The sequence below is a fragment of the Erythrolamprus reginae genome, chromosome 3, assembly GCF_031021105.1.
Source record: "Erythrolamprus reginae isolate rEryReg1 chromosome 3, rEryReg1.hap1, whole genome shotgun sequence".
Classification (NCBI taxonomy): domain Eukaryota; kingdom Metazoa; phylum Chordata; class Lepidosauria; order Squamata; family Dipsadidae; genus Erythrolamprus; species Erythrolamprus reginae.
The window spans coordinates 256678437-256706267 of NC_091952.1; the positions used below are offsets into that span (position 1 = coordinate 256678437).

General features: G+C 46.4%; 1 protein-coding gene across 1 annotated transcript; it reads left to right on the plus strand.

Moving 5' to 3' along the window:
- The first annotated feature begins 1300 nt into the window (after positions 1-1300).
- LOC139165260 (ubiquitin carboxyl-terminal hydrolase CYLD-like) lies at positions 1301-27813 on the plus strand. The gene is made up of 15 exons (XM_070748396.1): positions 1301-1625; positions 4376-4866; positions 6920-7198; positions 8294-8369; positions 9338-9534; positions 9910-10066; positions 14532-14667; positions 14836-14946; positions 16179-16270; positions 17530-17596; positions 18704-18836; positions 22014-22122; positions 24259-24377; positions 25089-25308; positions 25812-27813. The coding sequence occupies exons 2-15, from the start codon at positions 4393-4395 to the stop codon at positions 25994-25996; spliced, it is 2355 nt and encodes a 784-aa protein (XP_070604497.1). The 5' UTR covers positions 1301-1625; positions 4376-4392; the 3' UTR covers positions 25997-27813.
- Positions 27814-27831: the final 18 nt, after the last annotated feature.

Consider the following 27831-nt stretch of genomic DNA (forward strand, 5'->3'; position numbering starts at 1 on the left):
GGTTATGACCTATAAAGCCCTTCATGGCACTGGACCAGAATATCTCCAGGACCGCCTTCTGCCGCACGAATCCCAGCGACCAGTTAGGTCCCACAGAGTTGGCCTTCTCCGGGTCCCGTCAACTAAACAATGTCGTTTGGCAGGACCCAGGGGAAGAGCCTTCTCTGTGGCGGCCCCGACCCTTTGGAACCAACTCCCCCCAGATATCAGAGTTGCCCCCACCCTCCTAGCCTTTCGTAAGCTCCTTAAAACCCACCTCTGTCGTCAGGCATGGGGGAATTGACATGTTCCCTCCCCCTAGGCTTATAACATTTATGCATGGTACGCTAGTGTGTATGATTGGTTTTAATTTGTGGTGTTTTTTAAATTAACTGAAATATTAGATTTGTTTTACATTGTATTGTTATTGCTGTGAGCCGCCCCGAGTCTGCGGAGAGGGGCGGCATACAAATCTGATTAAACTTAAACTTAGACTTAAACTCAATTGTGTCAACCCCTAACCCCCAACATTTCTCCCTTAGACTCTCCACGATTGACCTCTCCAGGTTCCTAAGAGGCCAGTAAGAGGCGTACATAAGTGCACTGGTGTGCCTTTCGTCCCCTGTCCAATTGTCTTTCCTTTCTTTCATCTATCATATATATTCTCTTTCTTTCATATATCCTCTCCTCTAAGTTCACTTTTACCCTTGTATATATTTCTACATGTCTATTTTTCTTCCTATGTATTTGTGTATTGGACAAATGAATAAATAAATAAACTTTTTTTCATCTGCCTTGTAACGCTGAGCAATGTGAACAATAAGTTTAATTGGGACTTGAAGCTACATACTCGCCCTCGGCCCACCGCCGCTGGGGATAATATGCTTTGGAGTCAGTCCCCCTGTCGGTCACCCGGGTGCAGAGGGCGGCCCCACCTTCACTGAAAGCGGGAGAGGGCCTCACCTGACGTCACCCTCCTGACGCGGGGAAAATCCCGAGGTGGAGCAGCTTAGGGATTTCCCTGGCCCCGCCCCTCCACCCCGTGGACTGGTGCTTCCAATTGGCCAGTCGTGGCGTCTATCAAAGGGGAGGGGAGGGGATTGGAAGTCTCCGCGTCCCCTCGTCTCCTTTTCCATCCAGTCGTTGATTGGGCGAGCTAAGCGTCCATTAAAGGGGGTGGGTGGGGTGGGAAAACAACTTTACGTGTGAGTTCTACCCTCCCTTTCCATCCCGTCGCTGATTGGACCAGCTCCTCGGCGGGGGGCGCCCGTGTTTTTCGTAATGGTTGCCGATTGGCCGTCCGTCCGGTGACATCACGGCCGTCGCCCGGCCGACTGAGGGGAGCACAGTTACCTCAGAGTTTCCTTCAGAAGCTTTCGGACGGACGAGCGGACGGTGGCGGGGTTGAGCCGGGCCGGCCTTTCGCGCCGTCGCCATCTCCGAGAGGAGCCGAGGAGCCTCCAGTCTCGCGGACGGGTCGGACCCGAAGCTGCTGTTGGTCCGCCGGCTCCTTTCCGCTGCTGGCTGAAGGCCGACACCGGGCGACTGAGGGGACTTCGACCGGTGTGCATTCTCCCCTCTCCCGCTTCATTCCTTCGGTCGGTTACCTGACTTCAGGCAGCCCTTGACTCCCGGCGACCTCCGAGGTAGATTTTCTCCCTCACGATCCCTCACTTGAGCTGGTCTTTCGGGTCTTTCAACCGGGCGCTGCCAATGGCTGCCGGTCGCTCTTCAGACGCGGCCTCCGAGGCCGCCTAGCTCGGCCTTCTTTATCCTTTCTGGATTGGTTTGTGTGGGTAGTCCTCGACTTAGGACCACCAGCGAGCCCAGGGTTCACGTGGCTGAGCGGGACAGTCGTTCAAGTGAGCTCCGGCCCGTTTTAGGACTTTACCTGCAACCGTTGTTAAGCGAATCACTTGGGGCAGATAAGTTAGGAACATGGTAATTAAGCGAATCTGCCTCCCCCTCCCCCCATGGGCTTTGCTGGTGAGAAGGACATACACAAAAAGGGTCACTGTGACCATTATAAATATGAATTGGTTGTCAAGCATCTTAATGTAAGTCATGTGGCCACAGAGATTTATTTATTTATTTAATTGGCTTCAATGCCGCCCAGTCCCGAAGGACTCATGGCGGCTTACAACAATATAAAATTACCATATAGACTTACAAACAACAATAATAAGAAGTCACAAAATCTAAACCCTTAATTAAACTCATAGCAGATGCCGGGCAGATAAATAATCTGGTAGCAGATGCCAGGATGCTGCAGCGGTCGTGAGTGTGGATCACGGTCATCTCTTTTTAGTGCCGTCTTCACTTTGAATGGTCACTAAGTATGAAGGACTGCCCAGATGCCTTAAAAGTTAGTCTTAGCAATAGCATTTTCCCCCCTCTGGATGATTTGTCCCTAAAGCCTTGATGATGACACCTAGCTGGGTAATGAAAGAGCTGAAAGGAAACAACCAAGCCCAGAGAGCACCCAGGACCTCCAGTTCAACCCTGAGCTATGAATTCTCTCTCTCTCTCTCTCTCTATTTGGTGATGGTTTGTTTTCCTGGCTGTACATGGTCTTCTTGGGAGTCTTCCTCAACACCCAAATCCAAAGGTGTCAATAGGAGAGTCTTCCTGTCCTGCTTCTTGAAAGTTCAACTTCCACTTTCATGTAGTATTGGGAAATACCCAGGTTTACACAGTTCTGGTCTTCTAAAATACACCTCTCAATAATGAGTATCTTTTCCTAAGTCCTAAAGATGCTTTTTCAAGACAATTCACCTTTCATTCAAGAAGAGAGAATCCCTCCCTCTTCTTCTCCCTCTCTCCCTGCTTCTGTCTCTCTCTCTCTGCTTCTCCCTCTTTCCCTCTCCCTCTCCCCCCCTTTCCTTCTCCCTCTTCAACTCCCACTTCCACTCTCTCCCACTTCCACTCTCTCCCACTCCCTTTGCTTCTCCCTCTCTAGCTCCCACTTCCACACTCTGCCTCTCTTTTTCTCTCCCACTCTCCCTCCTCTCTGTTGTCTTCTCCCTCTCCCTCTGATTCTCTCTCCCTCTCTAGCTCCCACTTCCACACACTCTCCTTCCTTCTGCTTCTTCCTTCCTTTCTCTCTCTCTCTTTCTGTCACACACACACCAAACAGTGGTGGGTTGTAAAATATTTTGCCACTGGTTTGCGTGCGCACGCAGCCTGGGTGGGTGGGCAGAGCCTTCCAACGCCAGTGCTACCAGTTCTAAGAAACAGTCCCAACTGGGAGCAACCTACCATTGACAAAAGGTGATACATAACCTTGGGACACTGTCATAAATATGACTCCGTTGCCAAGCATCCAAGTTTTAATCACACGACTATTTATTTTTTTATTTTTTTATGGGATTTGTATGCTGCCCCTCTCCGTAGACTTAGGGCGGCTAACAACAGTGATAAAAACAGAATGTCAAAATCCAATACTAGAATAAGCTAAAACCCTTGTTATAAAACCAATCATACATACAGACATACCATACATAAATTGTAGAAGCCTAGGGGAAAGATTATCTTAGTTCCACCATGCCTGACGGCAGAGGTGGGTTTTGAGGAGCTTACGAAAGGCAAGGAGGGTGGGGGCTATTCTAATCTCTGGGGGGAGTTGGTTCCAGAGGGCCGGGGCTGCCACAGAGAAGGCTCTTCCCCTGGGCCCCGCCAACCGACATTGTTTAGTTGATGGGACCCGGAGAAGGCCCACTCTCTGGGACCTAACTGGTCGCTGGGATTCGTGCGGCAGAAGGCGGTCCCTGAGATAATCTGGCCCGGTGCCATGAAGGACTATGGGGAATCAGCAACAGTTTTAACTGTGAAAAAAGTTCATAAGTCCCTTTTGTCAGTGCTGCTGTAACTTTGAATGATCACTAAATGAACCGTTGTATGCCAAGGAGTACCTGTATTATACCTGTTGTTTGCATGTCACCAGAATCGCTTGGATGTTGACATCTCTGCTGTATGGAATGACACTCGCCCCTTCCATTGTTGTTCCGGGAATATCTGTATTGCCTAGCACAGTCTTTCCCAACCTTGGCATGCTGGCTGGGAGTTGAAGTCCAGGTCTCTTCAAGTTGCCAAGGTTGGGAAACACTGGCCTAGCAAATCTAGTTGACTTGTAAACTTTTTGGAACATCTCTGCCATCAAAACAGGTTCTAGAAGATTTCTTTTGCACCATCTTTCTGTGAAGGTGCTTTGGATGGTTTCCAAACAATTTTCATCGTCCTCGCTTTAAATAAATAACTGATCCTTGGAGATCAAGAGTGCACATATTGGCTTATCTTCTCTAGCAGTTTCAGTTTCAGTGTATGTTTGGATAAGGCTATTTTTGTATCCGGAAAAAAAAAATTGGTCAGAGACTGATCAAACATTTGTTTATTTTAGGACAGAAGAATTCGAAAATGGACGCCCCCATCACACACTCTTCTTCTTACCAGCCTTCAGAATTGGACAGAAATATGTATTATATCTTGACTGAAAACTACTATTATGGCAGCAAGCTTTTCCACGCAGGGAGCATGTGTTATCTGAAAGAACAGACATACCTGCAGCACATTAGCCGAATGTCGACTCGCATGTGGCGCTTTATCATGGAGCAGGATGGTTCTGTGGCTACGGTGGATGTGGAAAGCCTGCAGCCGGTGAATGAGAAGATGGCCGACTTCCTCCTTGCCATCAGCAATGCTCAGGAACGCTTGAACTGCTTTCTAGACCGGCAAGTCCTAGATGCCGCCATGACGGCTAAACAAGGTCAGCAGGTCTTGGTCGATCTGGATGATCAGTTTTTCCCCGCTACCATCCGCTATATTGGGAAACTTCACAAGAGCCCTTTAGCTTCAGGGGTTGATCCCATTTTCTTTGGACTGGAATTGCAGGTAAGATGGATTTTTAAAAAAGAGGACTTTTTATTTTTGTGCCAGGCTGTGACAAAGTACAGGTAATCCTCAACTTACGACAGTGACCATTCAAAGTTAGTGACCATATTTAGTGACCATTCAAAGTTACAGCGGCACTGAAAAATTGGAGTTTTTCATGGTTAAAGCCTTTACAGCATCCCCAGGGTCAAGTGATCAAAATTTAGACGCTTGGCAACTGAGTTACACAACAGTTGCAGTGTCCCATGGTCACGTGATATCCTTTGGCAACCTGACAAGCAAAATAAATATGTTAAAAATCAGGCAATGTGATACATATTCCTGGTCAGGTGGAGGATGATGAAGAAATTGAGAACTCGGATACAGATAGTGTTTATGAAATAGTGGTGGGTCCGGGGTTACAGGTAGTAGAACAGGTGGCAGGCCAGCCACAGGATGGGGCTAGGAGTACAGGATCTAGTAAGGAAGAATCAGATGTTAGATGGGTTAATCCTAAATTTAGAAGGGTCCAAAAACGTAAAGAACAGGTGTTGGGAAGAAGATATTAAGGGGAGGAATAGGTTAAATACTGTAGTGATGTATTTGGTACGTTGCAAAAGAGAAATATGGAAGTCATTCGTTCCGCTCCCAAGTAAGCCATGAAGGGCTTTATAGGTCATAACCAACACTTTGAATTGTGACCGGAAATTGATCGGCAACCAATGCAGACTGCGGAGTGTTGGTGTAACATGGGCATATCTGGGGAAGCCCATGATTGCTCTCGCAGCTGCATTCTGCACGATCTGAAGTTTCTGAACACTTTTGAAAGGTAGCCCCATGTAGAGAGCATTACAGTAGTCGAGCCTCGAGGTGATGAGGGCATGAGTGACTGTGAGCAGTGAGTCCCGGTCCAAATAGGGCTGCAACTGGTGCACCAGCCGAACCTGGGCAAACGCCCCCCTCGCCACAGCTGAAAGATGGTTCTCTAATGTGAGCTGTGGATCGAGGAGGACGCCCAAGTTGCGGACCCTCTCTGAGGGGGTCAATAATTCCCCCCCCCCAGGGTGATTGACGGACAGGTGGGATTGTCCTTGGGAGGCAAAACCCACAGCCACTCCGTCTTATCAGGGTATGTATGAACATGGAGCAAAAAAAATAAAAATAAGCATTTTTTTACAAAAAAATGCATTTATCAGTAACAAACATAATTATACATTTTTATAGAAACATAGAAACATAGAAGACTGACGGCAGAAAAAGACCCCATGGTCCATCTAGTCTGCCCTTTTACTATTTCCTGTATTTTATCTTACAATGGATCTATGTTTATCCCAGGCATGTTTAAATTCGGTTACTGTGGATTTACCAACCACGTCTGCTGGAAGTTTGTTCCAAGGATCTACTACTCTTTCAGTAAAATAATACTTTCTCATGTTGCCTTTGATCTTTCCCCCAACTAACTTCAGATTGTGTCCCCTTGTTCTTGTGTTCACTTTCCTGTTAAAAACACTTCCCTCCTGAACCCTATTTAACCCTTTAACATATTCAATCAGTCATGAATAAATATCCTATTTTGTGTTATTTATCAGTCTATTTTTCTTTTCTTTACACTCCCCTCCCTCTATCTCCATGTCTTCCTTCTCCTTTCACCTTTCTACTTCCTCTTTCTCCCACTTTAACCTTTCCATGTGATTCTAATCCCAATTCATTTTATATTTAACAGACTGATAACATATTCCCGTACATATTTAAATTATTGGCGTCTCTTCTAAACGTATTTTTTTTACAGCATTTCTATACATGTAACTCTTTATTCTAGGTATATGCTGTTAATCTAATGCTGCCTCCTCAGAATATGATATTGTCACCTGGGTCTACCACCACTTATTCTTCATTTTCTTCCCTGGGGAAAGAGTTTTGACTTGCTTTAACTATAACCAGATGTCCTGTGGATATGTCCTGTGGATATGCTAAGGAATTCTGAGAGCTGAAGTCCACAAATCTTAAAGACTCCTGGCCTAAAGCTGTGCTGTGGAGGTCCCTCAATCATGACCTCTGTCTGCTACTTCTCCAGGGTGAAGGCGAAGGCCGAGGCCAGTGTGCTGGCAGCTACCATGGGGCAGAATACTTCAAGTGCAAACCCATGTGTGGCCTTTTCCTGCCCTTCAACAAGCTGCAGTTTCTGCCAGAGTCCGAGACCAACCAGGTGGAGGAGAAAAGGCTGAAGGCTGATGGAATCCTGCCTGTGAAAATGGGTGACCCCGTCGGCTTTTATCTAGATGATGCCTTCACACGAGGGATAGTCCTAGAGGTGTATCAGAAGGGGAACGAGTGGATGGTGCGAGTATGTCCGGTAAGGAGGTTTCAAAGAGAAAATTAATTCCTGAAATGTAGTTGTCGATTTTATTTGTTTTTTTCCCCTCTAGTCTCAAAGGTGCTTTTCAAAAGTCCACTGGACTTTTCAGGGGTTTTTTGAAAACATTTTGCTTCTCATCCAAGAAGCTTCTTCAGTTCAGTTGTTCCATTCTTTATTAATTGGATTTATATGCTGTCCCTCTCCAAAGACTTTTGCATGAGAAATTAAACATTTTCAAAGAAGAAGAAATAGACAAGGAAGTCCAGTTGCCTTTTGGAAAAGCATCTTTGGGAAAATGCCTGCAAGCATAAACAAGCCCGGAAGAGCACCAAGGATTCCACAGAAAAATATCAGGGATTAATTTAGTCTGTGATTTAGCTTTGGGTTTCCCACTTGTGAAAATAATGTATTTCCAGTGCTTGAGGCAGCTCCTATGATTTCAAGCTCGCCTTGGTGTGGGGTTTGCTCCATATTTAAATACAAACAAAGATGGGGCTGAAACTCCCATTATATTTTGTCTTTGACTAAATTGACTTAGAACCCAATTATGTAAGGAAGGTAACACAAAATCTGCATTTTTTCCAGTGTAAATTCACCAACATAAATTTGCCTGTGGATATTCTCAATCATCCAGGTCTTCGGAGAGGGGCGGCATACAAATCTAATAAATAATAATAATAATAATAATAATAATAATAATAATGGTTGTTCCAACGATGTTTTTTCAAAAGGGAATTAGACTGTCTTGTTTATTTTCTTTTGAAAACATTTGGCTTTTCATCCAAGAAGCTTTGGATGAAAAGTTTTGAGAAGAAAAAAAAACCCAGAAAAAAAACAACCCCAAGAAACTCCAATTGCCTTTTGGGGGGAAAAAACACATTTGGGACACCAAAAGCACCTTTGGAACATCCAAATGAACTGTTTATCCAATTTATTTACCTTCTGCAGTTCAGAAGACAGGTGAACGATGCTTTTGCAGAATTCCAACACCTGTTATATTTGGGGGGAAAAGGAGCTCATTCCATCCACAACCATCCCTCATGCGTAGATCCTAAAATCCAGTTAAGTTTTCCTTCTCCCCCTTTCTCTTAGGAGGAAGAGGGGTCGGCAGATGTTTTCCGAGACATCCCTCTGGACTCGGTGGTAAAAGAAGATGTGCTCTCCGTAGGTAAATGGCTTTCTGGACAGCTTGGAGTTTTTAATTGTCCTGATTTGGGGAGGGTGACAAAAAAAAAAGTTCAAAGTTACAAGAGGACTAAGAAAAGTGACTTACAATCATTTTTCATATTATGACCTTCGTAGCATCCCCGTGACCGTGTGACCAAAATTCAGATGCTGGGCAATGGACTCGTACTTATGACCACTGCTGTGTTCCAAGATCACAGGATGCCATTTTCCTATTTTCTGACAAGCAAAATCAATGGGAAAGCCGAGAATTCACTTGATAAGCCTTGTTACTAACTTATCAACTGCGACAATTCACTTAGCAATTGGAGCAATTGGACTCCTTCCTGGAGTCCACGTTTCGGCCGGCCAGGAAGGACGTCTCCGTGATGTCAAAGCTCTGCCCCTGGAATTCCCTATTCCCTATTGGGACCGTCCGACAGCTCCATGGCTCTTCTGCGAAGGTGACAGCCGGGCGGCGGGGCTTCTCAGTGTTCACCCGAACCCGAACTTTTGCCAAACTTCTGGGTTCGGCGTTCGGGAGAATGCTGAAAAGTGCCCCGGCTATTTCGGAAGGTGACAGCCGGGCGGTGGTGCCCAGCGGAGCGCCCATTTTTGCGATCCTGGGAGGTGGGGTTTCCCATGGAGGGGAGCCTCAGGGGAATCCCAGGATCGTAAAAACGGAAACTTCGCTTGCAACGGAAGTCCGGAGGTGGGCATCCCGGTGGCGGGTTCGTAAGGCGAAAAAAGTTTGTAAGAAGAGGCAAAAAAGTTCCGAACCCCGGGTTTGTAATCTTGAAAATTTTGTATGACGAGGGGTTCATATCACAAGGTACTACTGTATACGGAAGGAGAATGTCCCACCTTACCTGAGCTTTTAGCACAGGAGGAAAGCAAGACTTCCTCAGATCAGAATGAAAGGGGCCACCAGAGACGAAGAGACAGGCCTGGCTTTTCCTTCCTTTGATACAGACTCGGATTCTGGGCTCCAGGACTATTTCAAGCATAAGAGAAGCGAAAGTTCTGTGAATTTGGAAGACAAGGCCGGCACTTTGGATATCAACTCTGTGGTGCAGATCAACTTAGAAAAGGGACGGGCTGTGACAGGGACTATCCGTTGGATTGGCTGCCTGCCTAATACGCCGCAAAGGGTGGCTGGAATTGAGATGGTAAGCACCCATCCTTTGTACTGTGTTCCTTCCCCTTTCTCTCTCTCTCTGTGATGTGAGTTTTTCAGCTGGTAACCAGAGCACAAAGCTTTGCCTGCAGAATGGGAAATGCATTCGTCCCCAGCAGGTGGCCACCCTGGTGCCGGAGCTTCTGGAGATGGAATGGATCGTTGCTCTTAGTGGATTCTCTCCGTTGATTCTTTCTGGGGCCAGCAGGCATTTAAAGTCTTCCCATCAAAGGCCACAGTGGGAAGGTTTGGCCCAATTCTTTGAGGGTGTTATGCATAGCTTGCCTAGATATGCAACAGAAAGTTTGGGTACAATTGCAATCACAAGTCAAGGACCATAATAGAGGCCTGTTCTCCTCCTTGACAGGATGAAGAGAATAAAGTGTTTACCGACGGAGAGTTCCACGGAGTGCGCTACTTTTCCTGTCCTCCCCATCGGGCCCTTTTTGTGCGGCTGGAGTCGTGCCAACCCGATTCGCGTTTCCAGGGCAACGCGTGCCTGTTTCAGGAGCCCTCTGAATTCAGTAAGTCCCTTGGCTGCAGGGCCTGGGTGTTGAGCCCATAGAGTCTTCAGTGGGCATCAGTTTGAACCCTTGGTCAGGGCTAGAAAATGAGGGTATATGTTTATTTGTTTATTTATTTATAAGTGACATTTGTCCATCGTATTTGAGGAGGATCTTGACATCTAATGGGTTGTGGGCTGTACACGATGTGTCCGTAGGTGGCTGGTAAGGCCTCTATGGGCACGAAATGCTCTGCCATATGTTGGGCAGACGTGTGTGCACCACTGTTGTAACATTTGCAGCCCTGGCTTTGCGGAGTGCTCGCTTCCCTACTGCTCTGAATGTCCTTCTGGCCTCAGATGTCTGGCAGCTTTGGTGGATCAGCATGCGCCATGTGGGCCGATCTTGTGCCAGGGTTTCCCAGGCGGGGGTGTTGACACCAAGGGACTTGAAGGAGGCTTTCAGTGTGTCTTTGTATCGCTTCCTTTGTTCCTCATGCAATCGCTTTCCTTTAGACAGCTCACCATAGAGCAGTGTTTCCCAACCTTTTTTGAGCCAGGGCACATTATTCACATTTTCAAAATCCTGGGGAACATTGAGCGGGGGCAGGGGGGGCGCAAAAAAGTTTGGACGAAAAAAATCTCTCTTCCTCCCTTTCGCTCTATTTCTCTCTCCCTCCCTCTTTCTCTCTCTCCATCCCTCTTTCTTTCTCCCTTCCTTCCTCTCTCTTTTGCTCTTTCTCTCTCCCTCCTTCCCCCTCTTGCTGTCTTTCTTTCTCTCTCTCTCTCTCTCATTCTATCTCTCTTGCTATCTCTCTCTTTCTCTCTCTTCCTTTCTTTCTCTCTCTTGTTCTCTCTCTTCCTTTCTTCTCTGAGAAGGCCGGCAAAGCTTTTTCTTATTTTAAATGTTCTGGGTGGGCTGGCAGGGGGATGGGGAGCGCGCACGCATGTGCCCCCGACATTCCAAAGAATCTTCACCAACCTCCGTTGTGAGAAGGTTTTCTCCGAGGGCTTGCCGCCGTTGCAGCCACCGCTGCGGGAGGAGCTGGAGAAAGGGGCGGAGCGGGCGAGCGGGCGTCAGCAGCAAGAAGCTAGGGGCGCGAGGGGGCCGGAGGCACTGGGGGGTGGGGGCGGCCGTGGTGCCGGCCTCCATACCTTTGTTGCTCCCCACCCCAAACTCCAACGCCCAGCTCCTTGCGTGGCCCTGGAAAAGGGTGCTACATTGCCGGCTACTACCTGGTGCCTCCAGGGAATCTCCAGCTGGGCGGGGTGCTGCTGGTGCCTCTGACCTGGAGCTCCTGCTCGCAGCCGCCGCCCCAGCTACTGTCTGATGCTGCTGATGCCAGTGCTCTCTTGCTGGGCCCCAAAGACGCAAAAAAGGTGGCGGCAAGAATGAAGCTCAGCTTCCGATCTCGGAAGCTGAGCTTCGCAGCACACCTGACCATGTCTCACGGCACACTGGTTGAAAAACACTGCCATAGAGGATGTTTAGGGATGTGATGGTCTGGCATCCTAGCAATATAAAGCCCTTCATGGCACCGGACCAGGGTATACGGAGTCTACAGAGAGGGGCGGCATACAAATCTAATAGATAGATAGGTAGGTAGGTAGGTAGGTAGGTAGGTAGATGGATAGATAGATAGATAGATAGATAGATAGATTATAGATAATAAATAAATAAATAAATAAATAAATAGTATCTACGAGACCGCCTTCTGCCGCACAAATCCCAGCGACCGGTTAGGTCCCACAGAGTGGGCCTTCCCCGGGTCCCTTCAACAAAACAATGTCATTTGGCGGGGCCCAGGGGAAGAGCCTTCTCTGTGGCAGCCCCGGCCCTCTGGAACCAACTCCCCCCAGAGATTAGAATTGCCCCCACTCTCCTTGCCTTTTGTAAGCTCCTTAAAACCCACCTCTGCCGTCAGGCATGGGGGAACTGAGATACTCTTTCCCCTTAGGCCTTTACAATTTACGCATGGTATGTTTGTTTGTATGGATGTTTGGTTTTACAATAAGGGTTTTTTAGTTGTTTTAGTATTGGATTTACATACTGTTTTTTGTTATTGTTGTTAGCCACCCCGAGTCTATGGAGAGGGGCGGCATACAAATCCAATCAATCAAACAAACATGGCCTGCCCAGCGTGTCTGGGCTTTCATCAGCAGGGTGGGAATTGATGGCAGGCCTGCTCGGGAGAGGACCTCAGTGTCAGGCACCTTATCCTGCCACCGGATCCTCAGGATTCTACGGAGGCAGGTCGCGTGGAAGGGGTTCAATTGCCTAGCGTGTCTCCTGTATATTTATAAGTAATTCAAGGCAAACATACCCAGCACTGCTTGTTCCTCTTGTTTCCATCCCAACAACAGTCCCATGATGGGGGTTAGGCTGAGAAAGAGGGACTGGCCCAAAGTCACCCAGCCAGCTTTCATACCTAAGGCAAAACTAGAACTCACCTTCTCCTGGTGATTGACCCAAAGTCACCCAGCCACTTTTTATGCCTCAGGTGGGACTAGAATTCACTGTCTCCTGGTGATTCGCCCAAAGTCACTCCATCGGCTTTCATCCCTTAGAAATTAGAAACTGTAGAACTAGAACTCACTGTCTCCTGGTGATTGGCCCAGAATCATCAGGCTAGTCTAGAAAAAAGAAGAACTAAGAGTTGCACAATGGCAGTGCTCCAGTATTTGAGGGGCTGTCCCAGAGGGGAGGGGGTCAATTTATTCCCCAAAGCACCAGAAGGCAGGATAAGAAGCAATGGATGGAAACTAATCAAGGAAAGAAGCAAGATAGAATTAAAGAGAAAAGTCCTAACACTGAGGACAATTAACCAATGAAACAGCTTGACACCAGAAGTTGTGGTTGCTCCATCACTGGAGGTTTTTAAGAAAAGACTGGACAGCCATCTGTCTGAAATGGCGCGGGGTCTTCTGCTTGAGCAGGGGGCTCGACTAGAAGACCTCCAAGGTCCCTTCCAGCTCTGTTTTAATTTTGATAGAACCAACTTTCATGGACCACCCTCTTCTAGTTTCCAGGTGCCTTATTAGGACACCAGCTGGTTCTTATAGATAATGAACCAGGTACAATAGAACCTCTGGACATGACCTTTGGTCGCAACTCAATTTGGCCGAACCTAATTTTGGGAATTTGGCACTTGGAAAAAAAATGGCACGAAAGGGGAAATTGACTGCGGGGGGAAATAATTGTGAATTTTTGGATCAGAACCTGATTTCATTGTGGTCAGAAGCATTCGTGAGCAGAGATTCCACTGTATTTTTCTTTTCCATAATAGTGATGTCAGGCATGTTGTGGGCCAGAGGTCTGTGGTTTTGGATCCCAAAGTCCCATAAGATCTTGACTCACTCATTTGCAAGAACTTTGTCAACTTCTTACTACTACTACTACTACTACTACTACTACTACTACTACTACTACTACTACTATTTTATTCACAAAAAATAGTAATACATAGCAAACAAAATAGATATGCTGGATTTTGTATCACAATATCGAACACTTCCCAAACATCCAGGACTATGTGATGTATTTTTGTATGATGCATGCAGATCGAAGTACGGTGGCCTTTCACAACTGACAGATCATGATTTCAACAATGTTTATGGTTTTCAAATGCTGGCTGAGGTCTTTTATTTATTTATTCTATTTTTATGCCTCCCTTCTCCTTAGATTCAGGGTGGCTTACAACATGTTAGCAATAGCACTTTTTAACAGAGCCAGCATATGGCCCCCACAATCCGGGTCCTCATTTGACCCACCTCAGAAGGATGGAAGGCTGAGTCAACCTTTTGGCACAGCACCCAGCATGCCAATCACTCCTGGGACCACCTGGACTGGTTTATGACAAAGTCATTTTAGTTTGATTTTAAGATCCTGATGGCGGCTAAGTTTTTTCTTGTTTTTCATCAATTCGACTGGTATGATGATATCAGTGATCCACATTTTAATAATAATAATAATAATAATAATAATAATAATAATAATAATAATAATTGTTTTAATGTTGTTGTTGTTATTATTATTATTATTAATCATTGCACAATCAGCCAGATGTTCAGATTGGCTTTGGCTTTCTCATCTAACTCGATAGGTAGTTCTGGATCTTTGATGGTGTTACCAATATTGTCAAAGGATGGAAGCCGTTCTAAGTAAAGCCGCCTTCCACAATTCACTGATGGCGAATTTGTCAATGCCAATGATGGTGCTCCAGTTGTTTTGAGATTGCACCCAAGGCCACTCTGACTATTGGCACCGCCCTTACTTGCCTTTGCCACAATTGTTCCATTTCTATCTGTATTTTGTTTTCTTCTCCAGTTCATCCTCTTCTATTCTGCTGTCTCCAGGCACTGCCACATCCAGTATCCAGTGGCTGGAGATAGTAGACACTGCTGCTGCTGCTGCTACTACCGCTACTATACTACTATTGTTACTGTTATTGTTTATTATTTGAACAGCGAATCCTGCTCTGTTTCAGGAGAGATGGACAGTCTGTCTGTCCAGAGCAACTCTCCACCCCTGAGAGCCGAGGTGGCGGTGAACGTCCTCCGAGGGCGCATGAGAGGGATCCAAGGCCACTGTAACTCCTGCTACATGGACGCTGCCCTATTCAGGTTGGCAGCCCTACTGCGCTTCCTTCACCCTGCAGGTGAAGGTACCGCCTTTGAGACTCTGCTTATTGATAAGCCCTGCTTTCCCTCCCCTCTGCCTCGTCCTCTCTAAATCTCTCTGCCCTCCACCCCGATGTGTTGGGCTGACTGCCACATCCTCTCTCACCACAGCCTCTTCTCCTGCACCTCGGTCTTGGATTCCATGCTGTATAAGCCCCCTCTCCCAGCTGATGGGCGAATTCAGGAGATCCTCCGGGACAAGATCGTCAACCCTCTGAGGCAGTAAGTGGCTCTCTGGTCCTCTGGTCAATTGCTTCAGAGACCCTCTGATGGACAGGTGACTGGAGACTCAACTGTGTGTGAAGAACGGTTGCAGGAACTGGGCATGGCTAGTTTAATGAAAAGAAGGACCAGGGGACACATGTTAGCAGACTTCCAATATCTCAGGGGTTGCCACAAAGAAGAGAGAGTCAGGCTATTCTTCAAAGCACCTGAGGGCAGAACAAGAAACAATGGGTGGAAGCTAAACAAGGAGAGAAGCAACTTTGAACTAAGGAAAAATTTCCTGACAGTCAGAACAATTAATCAGTGGAACAGCTTGCCTCTAGAAGTTTTGAATGCTCCGACACTGGAGGTTTTTAAGAAGGTGTTAGATAACCATTTGTCTGAAGAGGTGTAGGGTTTCCTGCCTATGCAGGGGCTTGGACTAAATGACCTCTGAGCTCCCTCCAACTCTGTTATTTTATGGCAGGTAGTCCTCGACTTACCACAATTGAGCCCAACATTTATGTTGCTAAATTTATATCCTTTTCACACTTAACAACCTTTGTAGCAACACCATGATCTTGTGATCAAACTTTAGGTGCTTGGCAGCTGGTTCATACTTATGACTGTTGCTGTGTCACAGGGTCACGTGATCCCCTTTTACGACCTTCTGACAAGCAAAGTCAACCGGGAAACCAGATTCACTGAACAATCAAGTTGCATCATTTGCAGTGATTTACTGAACAACTGTTGCAAGAAAGGTCATAAAATGGGGCAAAACTTATAACAAAGGTTCACTTAACAACGAAAATGTTGGGCTCAGTTGTCGCAAGCCAAGGACTGCCTGTGTTTTTGGGCTAGAAATGGGCATTTACTTCCAATTTCCAGCCACAAACATGTATTCGGACAAAAATAGTGCAAAATACATTATAAAATCGGGTTGGCCACTGTGATGTCTCAATTTATCCGTCACAATATACAGTAGGAGTTTCAGGCTCCATTACGGTAGAAAGTCGAGGACTATCTGTGTAGCAGTTGGACCAGGCATGGCATGGCGCTTAGTGGAGTCTAGAAGCATGCTTCTTTTCCTTCACCTTTTGAAAACAGAATAAATTGAGCCCAATTTTGTAGTTAAGGCCCAGAATGCAAAGAACTGGGATTTTGGAGTGCAGATTCCACCCCCCCACCCCCCCAAGAATCTAGTTTTCAAGCGTGTCTTGAGTTTTTCCTTTTTGCCTGATCTTCAACAGAAACGGCTTTGTTGCTGCCAAAAGTGTCATGGATCTTCGGTATCAGCTGACCGAAAAGGGACAGTCTTCCAGTTTTGCAACTTCGGAGAAAGGTGACTTTCTTTCTTTCTTTCTTTCTTTCTTTCTTTCTTTCTTTCTTTCTTTCTTTCTTTCTTTCTTTCTTTCTTTCTTTCTTTCTTTCTTCCTTCCTTCCTTCCTTCCTTCCTTCTTTCCTTCCTTCCTTCCTTCTTTCTCTCTCTCTCTCTCCCTCCCTCCCTTCCTTCCTCCACCTCCCTCCCTCCCCTTCTCCCCCTCTATTTCTCTCTCTCCCTCTCTCCCTCCTCTCTCTCTCTCTCTTTGAAATAGTGAGAATCTGATTTCAAAATTGGGGGGATTCCCAGAACCGCTGGCTAGGGGAGGGATGGGGCAGGAGGCCGGGATTATCGAGTAGATTCCCATGCTGAGCAGTGGTTTGATGAGCCGTCTTTTACCTTTTACATGTAATAATTTTATTAGTTTATACCGGAGTAGGCAAAGCTCAGGAATTCTGGGACTTGAAGTCCACATGTCATAGAAGAGGCAACTTTGCCTACCTCTGGTTTATACTATTGCGTACAATGAAAATACAGAAGTAAATAATAGGAAAGAGAAGGTAAAAGAGAAGAGAAAGAGGAAAGAAAAGAAAGGGGAAATAGAAAGAAAAGGCATTGGCTTCCTTCAGTGCAGTAGAATAGGGCATTTTTTTTCCTCTTTTACATAATAATTTAAACTACACATTTCTATCGAATCGGTAAAACTCAAAATCAAAGGTTCATTTCCCTCCCCCACCTCAAACACAAGTCCAGAAGCTGTTCCAAGTAGAAATCAATGATGATCTGTCTTTTATAGAATAAATAGAACTGGCGGGTCCGTGCCAAAGCAGAGTGCACCACTTTCTTGGAGAAAAGGCAAAATGAGTTTTTAAAATTCTCTTAGTTAATTCCATGCATTGCTACAGATGATGAAACGAAAGAACAATCAGTTAGAACAATCAGCTAGTGGAAGGGGCTTCCCTCCAGAAGTTGTGGGTACTCGGTCACTGGATCGGACACCCATTTGTCTAGGATGTCATAGGTTTTCCTGCCTGCGCAGGGGGTTGGACTAGAAGACCTCCAAGGTCTCTCCCAACTCTGTCATTCTGCCTTTCCGTGATCCCTTCTTTTGTGATTAAATCCCCCCTTGGAGATTCTGTGGAGCGAGTGCTTATTCGGAGAAGGATTTATGCCTTGTGGCCGCAGCAGCGTTTGTTCTCCGTGGAGGGAGGGAGCAAGGGGTGGGTGGGTGGGTGTCATCTGACCCTGCATCTGACCTGAGCTGCCTTCTGCTCTTTCAGACCCCGAAGAGTTTCTGAATCTGATCATGCATCGCATTCTTGGACTGGAGCCGCTCTTGAAACTGCAGTGAGTCTGTTGCGTCACCCTTCCCTCCTCACAGGGGATATCATGAAGTGTTTGTGGGGGGGATAAATACGTTGGAAGCAGGAGTGAAATCCAGCAGGTTCTGGAGAACCAGTAGTGGAACTTTTGAGTGGTTTGGAGCACTGGCAAATACTACCTCTGTTTGGCCTCAGAGTGGGGTAGGGATGGCGAATTTGCAGAATAGAATAGAATTTTATTGGCCAAGTGTGATTGGATACACAAGGAATTTGTCTTTGGTGCAGAGGCTCTCAGTGTACATAAAAGAAAACATGCATTTGTCAAGAATCAGGAGGGACAACACTTAATGATTGTCATAGGGGTCAAAGAAGCAATGAAGAAACAATATTAATAAAAATCTTAGGATACAAGCAACAAGCAACAAGTTACAGTCATGCAGTCACAAGGGGGAGAAAATGAATGATAGGAATGATGAGAAAAGACTAATAGTAATAGTAGTGCAGACTTAGTAAATAGTTTGACAGTGTTGAGGGAATTATTTGTTTAGCAGAGGGATGTGTTTGGGAAAAAACTGTTCTTGTGTCTAGTTGTTTTGGTGTGCAGGGCTCTGTAGTGATGTTTTGAGGGTCGGAGTTGAAACAGTTTGTGTCCAGGATGCGAGGAGTCAGTCAATATTTCCCCCGCCCTCTTTTTGACTCGTGCAGTCTACAGGTCTTCAATGGAAGGCAGGTTGACAGCCATTGTTTTGTTCTGCAGTTCTGATTCTCCTCTGAAGTCTCTGTCGGTCCTGTTGGGTTGCAGCACCAAACCAGACAGTGATAGAGGTGCAGATGACAGACTCAATGATTCCTCTGTAGAACTGGATCAGCAGCTCCTTGGGCAGTTTGAGCTTCCTGAGTTGTCCTTGTTTTGGGAAGGGGTGGTGTAAATAAACCCCATGCTGGCTCAGGAGGGAGGAGGTATCTTCCCTGGGTTGCCCTCCCACCACAGCTGGGGCTTTGGGGTTGAAAAAGAAAAGTGTGTGGAGGCTGCAGCTTATCTCTGCGTAGTCGAAGCTTTCAAATTTTACTTTGGTTCCTTTTTCGGGGTTGGGCCAGAGTCGGTGGTTCACCAGAGCACTTCTGATTTCAGGTCCGGAAGGTTGAAAGAACAGGAGTGTTACTGTTACCAGATATTCATGGACAAGCAGGAGAATTTGGTGGTGCCCAACGTCCAGCAGCTGGTAGAGCATTCCTTCCTCACCTCGGACCTCAAGCTGGTGGAGGTGAGTTCCTCCTCTTCCTCCCCGTTTTCACCAAGCAGCGTGGTCTCTACAAAATGGGTGGAGGGCTTGTGGCTGGCTTTTCTTCTTCCTACACGCAAGGGTTTCAGGGATTACATTCAGTAACCCCCGGAGCAGCGTTTCCCAACTTTGACCCCTTGAAGGTGGGTGGACTTCAATTCCCTTGGGCACAGTTAAGAAACTGCCAACTGCTTGGTGTGGCCCAGGTCTCAGATTCCAGGCCAGGTCCTAGAACCGTGATGGTGATCCTATGGCACATGTGGCAAAGGTGGCATGTGGAGCTGTATTGGGGGGCACGCAAGGCATTGCCCTGTGTCAGTCCAGCACGCATGTCTGCTTTAGCCAGCTGATTTTCGGCCTCGGGGAAGGCCCTTTCGCCCACCAGAGGCTTTTCAGGGGTAGCCCCATGCAGAAGCCATCGCTTTGAATTAGAGATTTTGGTCTGCCAACCAAGTGCATTATAGCAGTCTAATTTTGAGATGACCAGGGATGGAATGACTGAGCGCAGGGAATCCTGGTCCAGTTTTTCCTCAGTGGCCGGGACTTGTGTCGAAGTTTCCAGGGAGAAGGTTCTTGTAGGGCAGGGATGGCAAACCTTTTTTTCGGTCCATGTGCCAAAAAGGGTGTGTGTGCGTGTGCTACCATGTGCACACACACACACATCCATTCCTTCCCGCATGCACATGCATAGCCCTGCACTGCCCCCTGTCCCCACGCATGCGCATAGGCCTCACTAGATCCTGGGATGGTGGAAAAAAAGGGCCAAACTGGAAGTTTTGAAAACAGACTTCCGGTTTGCCCGTCTTGCTGTTTTTCACACTCCGGAAGCTTCAGCAAAAACAGCACGACGGGCAAACCAGAAGTCCATTCTTCTGAACTTCCGGTTTGGCCTTTTTTTTTCACCATCCCAGGATCTAGTGAGGCCTGTGCGCATGCGTGGGGACAGGGGGGGATTGTATACATGCACAGGGGCAGTGCAGGGGTACGCATGTGTGTGGGGGAAGGAATGGATGTGGGCATGTGCGCGCATGGTAGCACATGCACACACACCCTTTTTGGCACATGGACTAAAAAAGATTTGCCATCCCTGCCCTACAAGAACCTTCTCCCTGGAAACTTCGACACAAGTCCCGGCCACTGAGGAAAAACTGGACCAGGATTTCCTGCGCTCAGTCGTTCCATCCCTGGTCATCTCAAAATTAGACTACTATAATGCGCTTGGTTGGCAGACCAAAATCTCTAACTCAAAGTGATGGCTTCTGCATGGGGCTACCCCTGAAAAGCCTCCGGAAGCACTCTGGGGCAGAGTGTGACAGCATGGGTAGTTTGGGGGCCCTCAAGAATGGCCCCCAGGACGCCTCTGCTCCACAAGCTGCATTGGTTAGCACTCCTACTTCTAGGTACAATTCAAGGTGTTGGTCATCACCTTTCAAGCTCTTCGTGGCAGGGGTCAAGATTACTCTATGGAATCAACTCCCTCTCAAGGTCCGTACTACTCCCACCCTTTGTCAGCAGGCCTGGGGGCTATGAATTAACAACTATCAGGGGCTAAGTGTATGAATGTAAGTAATAGAAAAAACAATGTACAATACAAATCTAATTAAAACTAAAAACCCATAATTTAAGAAAACATACACACAGCATACCATACATAAACAGTATAGGCCTGGGGAAGTTATCTCAGTTCCCCCATGCCTGACGGCAGAGGTGGGTTTTAAGGAGCTTACGAAAGGCCAGGAGGGTGGGGGCAGTTCTAATCTCAGGGGGGAGCTGGTTCCAGAGGGTCAGGGCCACCACAGAGAAGGCTCTTCCCCTGGGCCCCGCCAAACGACATTGTTTAGTCGACGGGACCCGGAGAAGGCCAACTCTGTGGGACCTAACTGGTCGCTGGGATTCATTTAGTTTATTATGATTATTTAGTTTATTATGGGTTTTAATCTGGGTTTTATTTTTAGATTGTATATTTGACTGTTTAATTTTTTTTGTATTTTATATTGTTGTAAGCCGCCCTGAGTCCTTTGGGATTGGGCGGCATAGAAGTTGAATTCAAATAAATAAATAAATAAATAAATAAATACATACATACATACATACATACATACATACATACATACATACATACATACATACATACTCACACCCACCCCTTCGGTATTTGCCTATGCCACGCATGTCAGCAGATAAGGCATGCTGCAGGTCTTGTCAGCTCAAAGTATTCAAGCTGGTAGGGTCCAATACTGCGGGTGAGCACAGCTGCTGCTGTGCCCCTTTTGGATGAGGAGGAGGAGGAGGAGGAGGAGGAGGAGGCAGAGGCAGCTTCCATGGCTTCAGAGGAATGTGGGGAGAAGCAGGCCGAGTCAGCCAGGGACTTTCAGGATTGGGACGGCTTGTAGGCAAGGAGCAAGGGGGGCAGGATGGTCGAGGGAGGCTAAGCAGGGGACATGAGAGACAGAGCTCAGGCGATGAGCAAGGACCACCTCCTCCTGATCCTCCAGCATGGAGAGTGGAGAGAAGGCAAGAGCAGCGCAGGCCAACCCCTCTTCACAAGGCACACCTGGGTACTGAGATTTCAGGAGACACTGTGGGGAAGCACATCTGTTGGAACAAATGCTGAATTTGTAGAGTTTTGTGTGCTGCCGCAGACATTTTGGAGTTAATAACAACAACAACAGAGTAGGAAGGGACCTTGGAGGTCTTCTAGTCCAACCCCCTGCTTAGGCAGGAAACGCTACAGTACTTCAGACAGATGTTTGTCCAACACTTCCAGTGTTGGAGCATCCACAACTTCTGGAGGCAACGTCTGTTCCACAGATGGATTGTTCTGTCAGGAAATGTCTCCATAGTTGCTTCTCTCCTTGTTTAGTTTCCAACTGTTGCTTCTTGTCCTACCCTCAGGTGTTTGCAGTTGGCAGGACCGCTTGCCTTGTTCCCTGCTTTGTGGAATCATTTCCCTGTTTCTTTGCTTTGCTGAAAAACTCGCAGCCATTGGCTGTGATGTGTGTGTGTATGTGCATGCACATTTTGCTCTGGGACTTGCCATAAACGTGGGAGCATTTGGGGGAAAGTTGGAGCATTATAAAGGGGAGCTTGAATTCTGAGCTGGCTGTGTGGCCTTCACGCCTCACCCTGGGTCATCACCTCTGCCTTTCTCCCCTTCAGATCCCGTCCTGCTTCATTCTCCAAATGCCTCGTTTTGGGAAGGAGTACAAGATGTTCAGCAAAATCATCCCTTCTTTGGAGCTGGATATCACGGACCTGCTGCTGGACAGTAAGTCCTCTTGGGCAGGGGAGGGAGGCCTAAAATGCTCCATAAACCACCTCACCGTTTTCTGGACGTGATGCTATCACGCAGTGTGAAGCTGAGGATAAGCTAAGCTCACCTTCATGGTCATTTTCCTGTCTACACATTGGCACACATTGGGGGGAAAAATGCCAGCACCCTTCTCTGGAGAGAAGGAATGCCACCCACCAAACCATTCCAAGACAGTAACAACAACAACAACAACAACAACGACAACAACAACAACAATAATAATACAATAGCAGCAGCAGAATCCAAAAATACCAGCCTGTAGAAAAATGACACTAAAACTTTTATCTACCTGTATTTATTTATTCATTCATTCATTCATTCATTCATTCATTCACTTATTTATTTACTTACTTATTTATTTACTTACTTATTTATTTACTTATTTATTTATTTACTTATTTATTTATTTATATGCCACCCCTCTCCGCAGACTCGGGGCTAACAACAGTAATAAAACAGCATATAATAATAATCCAATACTAAAAACAGTTAAAAAACCATTATTATAAAAACCAAACATACATACACATATACCATCCATAAAATTGTAGAGGCCTAGGGGAAAGAGTATCTCAATTCCCCCATGCCTGGTGGCAGAGGTGGGTTTTAAGCAGCTTACGAAAGGCAAGGAGAGTGGGGGCAATTCTAATCTCTGGGGGGAGTTGGTTCCAGAGGGCCGGGGCCGCCACAGAGAAGGCTCTTCCCCTGGGTCCCGCCAAGCGACATTGTTTAGTTGACGGGACCTGGAGAAGACCCACTCTGTGGGACCTAACTGGTCACTGGGATTTGTGCAGCAGAAGGCGGTAGTCAACAGGGAAGCCAAATTCACTGAACAACAATTTAATAGATGAGATAATAGACAGACAGACAGACAGATAGAGATAGGGATATATGGATAGATGGAGGGATGGATGGATAGGATTAGAGATAGATATATAAAATAGATTGATGATAGATCTATAGAAGCATCAAACCTCTTTACTTTTACATAATAGTACAAAATAATGATTTCTATAACAAACCTATCTAATCTGTAAAACCCAAAATCAAAGTTTAATTTCCCCCCCACCTCAAGCATAAAGTGCAAAAGCAGTTTCCAAGTAGAAGCAAAAGTAATTGTGTGTGTTTTTTCCTTTAATCAGAGCAGTCAATTTAGCCATCTCTGGTAGCGACCATTCATCCATTTTGGGAATCAAAGGGTCCTTCCATTTTTGTACTTTTCCCCTTTTCTTTTCCGTTTTCCTACACTTTCCCCTTCCTTCCTTCCTCTCTCCCTCCCCTATTTTTCTATTATTTTATTTGATATCGTTGTATTTTACATTAGAAATTAAAAAAAAAAGATCTGTATCATTAGAATGGTTGCCACGATGAGGGACTGGAGACTCGGCAGGCCTCTGGCTTGAAAGGAAATTTTCTCAGATCTCACTTTTTTGACTGACCCAGCCAGATTTCTGCTTGTGGCCTCTGCAAGGAACTTATGCTTTAGGCCTTGGGTCAGTGGGATGCCTCTGGCTGGGTGAGCCAAGAGGCTTCTTGGTTCCTAGGTCTGTCTGGCTTCTTCTTCTCTCTGGTGAATTGCAGGGAATGGGGGGAGGAAGTTCATGGCACCGGACCAGAATATCTCCGGGACCTCCTTCTGCCGCACGAATCCCAGCAACCAGTTAGGTCCCACAGAGTTGGCCTTCTCCGAGTCCCGTCAACTAAACAATGTCGTTTGGCGGGACCCAGGAGAAGAGCCTTCTCTGTGGCGGCCCCGACCCTTTGGAACCAACTTCCCCCAGATATCAGAGTTGCCCCCACCCTCCTAGCCTTTTGTAAGCTCCTTAAAACCCACCTCTGTCGTCAGGCATGGGGGAATTGAGACTTTCCCTCCCCCTAGGCTTATAAAATTTATGCATGGTATGCTAGTATGTATGATTGGTTTCTAAATTGGGGTTTTAAATTAACTTAAATATTAGATTTGTTTACATTGTATTATTATTGCTGTGAGTCGCCCCGAGTCTGCGGAGAGGGGCGGCATACAAATCTGATTAATAAATAAATAATAAAATAAATAAGTTTCAGCTGCTGATTGTTGCATTCACACTCCAGGTCCCCGGGAGTGTTTCGTGTGTGGAGATATTGCCACCCAGGAGTGCTCAGCATGCTTCAAAGACAAGATGTTTGCCGGCACGGGGCTGAAGCAGTTTTGCGACTCGTGTTGCACTCAGGTGTGTGAATTTTTTATTTTTTATTCCCTTTGAGGAACACTGTGGAGAATCCGTGCCAGGCCATTTAGACATTCAGGTCGGGTTTGTTTGTACTAAATCTCCAATAAATCCTTACCAACCTGGTCCACTGTTGCTTGGTGGAATTGATTTGGTCAAAGGTGACACAATTTAGAGCAAGGTTATCCAACCTTGGCTACTTTAAGACGGGTGGACTTCAACTCCCAGAATTCCCTAGCCAGCTGTGGGAATTCTGGGAGTTCATGTCCACCAGTCTTAAAGTTGCCAAGGTTCTAGAAATCCTGGTTTAAATATTTAAATTAACTATGAACTTTATCTCTGTTCTCAGACGATAATTAGCTGACAGAGAAAAAAATGTTGCAAACCTTTCTGCTTTATCAAATATTAGAATTATATGCAACTTGCAAACTTCGTGTGTATGGACTTATTTTTTGAAGGGCTCATCGTGGGTTCAGAACAGTACTACGCATATTTCTATAATTTCTCCTCAATGGTATATAATATGTTTGTCTCTGAGATTTCATTCTTCACCTTCATCTCACAAGCAACCAGAGTGTTTTCTCTCTCTCTCTCTCTCTCTCTCTCTCTCTCTGTATGTGTGTGTGTGTGTGTGTGTGTAAGTAAATCCTGTGTTCCTAATATTATTGTCTCCTGTCTGAGAAACCTCACTGGTTCCCCCTCACTCACTTTCAGGCTCATTCCCATTACCAGCGAAGGGGCCACCAGATGACCAAGCTGCGTGTCCCCAAGGAATTCGCTTGGGATAACTGTCGGGACAGGCTGCGGGTGCCACGGGAGAAACTGGAGCTCTTTGCCGTTCTCTGCATTGAGACCAGCCACTACGTGTCCTTCGTGAAATATGGGCCGGAGAAAGAGAACTGGATGTTCTTTGACAGCATGGCAGACCGACACGGTGAGCCATTCGTTTGTTCATTCCCTGCCTGTATTTGCAAGTGATACAAAAGAGCAAACGCACTTGTTCTGTCCCAGCATCGAACCCCAAAATATAAGATGCACACCACTGGATTTAGTACTCAAAGTTTTACTACTGACAAAAATCTTAGCAGTTTTGAGTCTTTTTTAAAAGAAAGTAAAATCTAACAAAGGATTTACCATGCTCTTTCAAGCCTCCTCCTGAGTAACCACTCTTGCCTCCTAGAGGCCCTGCACACCCTAGCATCTAGAAGAGGCTCCTCCTCTTCTCCTGAATCACTCATCTCAGGAGGTGCAGGTGCAGCAGACATGATTGGTAAATCCACAGGAACTGAATTTCAACCTGCCTGGGATAAACATAGATCCATCCTAAGATAAAATACAGGAAATAGTATAAGGGCAGACGAGATGGACCATGAGGTCTTTTTCTGCCGTCAGTCTTCTATGTTTCTATACGTCTCTCTCTCTCTCTCCTCCACTCAGGTGACGAGAATGGCTACAACATCCCCACAGTGACGCTGTGCCCGGAGGTTGCCAAATACCTGGAGATGCCCGTGTCCTCCTTGGCCATGGAGCAGCCCCGGGACATGGAAGGAGTCGCCAAGCGCCTCTTTTGCGACGCCTACATGTACATGTACCAGAGCAAGAAGATGGCCCTTTACAAATGACGCTCGCACTGGTTTCGTGTCCCCAGAAGGCAGGATTCCCCCCCCCCCCCCCAAGGCAACTCTTCTCTCCTGCTTTGCTGCTCACAGCGCCTCTTCTCAGGGACTAAGCGAAGGCCCCAGCGGTCGAGTCTCCCCCAACCCTGCATTTGATCCATAGGGCAGGAACATTGTTGGTAGAAGACTTTGATCGACATACCTCACTTCTCAATCCACGGAGCTTTGGCTTGTGAGCTGATGTGCCTCGACCCTCCCTCCGACCACAGCTAGGACCATAGAAGCTGAAGGCCAGGTTTTGGGGTGGGGTGGGTAAAGAAGGCTGCCTGGACTGTAACCCAGAAGCCCCCAGCCCCATTTCCAGCCTGATTGGCTTCCACACCACCTGGTGACCATCCCTCTCCTTGAACAAACTGGTGGAGATTTAGCATCGCAGACAAGAAAGGCTCACAAACTCTGATTTTGTCCAGGAATCCTAAGTGCAGCCAAATGTCTGTGGGTCTTTGCACAGGGCCTTTTCTGAGTGGTCCCAGGACACCCGTTATGGCGCCCTCACTTAAAAACCAGCATTTTTTAAAGATTAGTGACTCCGTGGCATCTCAGGTTGGACCTTCTGCGGTCCAAGGTCACAGCACCCTCATCTTGGGGGAGCCTCACATTTATTGTTTTTGTGTTTTTCCATTTTTGGTGAGACCGCACTGTGTACAGTCAGCTCCCATCCAAAGCGGAAAGGGCAGCAACTTTGGGGTTCAGCTGCCGTGCCTCTGATTTAAGTAATTTAAATTACTATTTTAATAACTTAAATCTCGTAACGTGCCCCAAGAAACACATTCAGAAAAGTTATCTAGCGAGCCTTGGGCTCCTTCGCCAGCGTCTCTTTTCTGATGCACACAAATCCATTCCTGGGAGATACGTAAGTGACTTTTCTTACTGCAAGTATATTTTTTCCTGCTCATCTAATTTGAACTTCCGCCTCTTAAGTGCCAAGGTTATGAACAGTTCTTGAAATATCAGCTACGAAAATCCTTTGAATGAAACTTCTTGAGCAGCTATCCTGTGCGATTGTAGACAATCATTCCTCTGACTGATCCTTGTTTCACCCCGAATCTAAACCAGCTTTCTTATTTTCTGTCCTAGTAAATACGAAGAAATAAAGCTTGCAGGGAGCAAGGGGGAAAGTGCCTTATCTCTGCACCTGAGTGTACAATAGCCCTTTAAGGACAGACGTTTCTTCCTAAAACGATACTGTAGAGTAATATGTTGTCACCAAAATCTCTTGCACTTTCAGCACTTCCAATTACGGCACTTTTCAAAACGACGCTGCCTCTTGGGAGAGAAAATTAAAACTTGATGGTAATGTTTAGTATAGATGTCAGAGAATCTGCCTCCCAATAAAAGAGGTGGCCTTTATGCTGCAGCTACCTTGATTTTAATTTGGTGGTGGGCCAGACTCGGCTTGTTTGTTGCTTAGAATAATTTTTTTAAAAAAAAATATTTTAAATGTATAGAGTTTTTATAAGTTACGTTGGTTTGATCCAGGGAGCTCCAACCTTGGCAACTTATAAGACTTGTGGACTTCCGACTCCCAGAATGGCTGGCTGGGGAATTCTGGGAGTGGAAGTCCACAAATCTTAAAAGTTGCCCCCTGGAATATTCAATGTTTTTTGCCCTTTCAAAAAAAAACAAACCCCCCCCCCCTCCCATATGCTGAATTGTATTATCTCTGTAGCCTTTTGCTTTCATCTCAGGAGAAAAAGTAACTTTGTGTATACGTGATGTCTCTCTAAAAAATGTCTTCCAATAGAGCCTTATTTTTCACTTGACTTGTGTGTTTGTCTGTT

What these genes read in the sequence shown, in the direction of transcription:
- LOC139165260 (XM_070748396.1), top strand. Translation starts at nt 4,393, where the DNA reads ATGGACGCCCCCATCACACACTCTTCTTCTTACCAGCCTTCAGAATTG. An exon ending in TCTTTGGACTGGAATTGCAG is followed by an intron (nt 4,867 to 6,919) that starts GTAAGATGGATT and finishes CTACTTCTCCAG; the next exon opens with GGTGAAGGCGAAGGCCGAGG. An exon ending in GCGACTCGTGTTGCACTCAG is followed by an intron (nt 24,378 to 25,088) that starts GTGTGTGAATTT and finishes ACTCACTTTCAG; the next exon opens with GCTCATTCCCATTACCAGCG.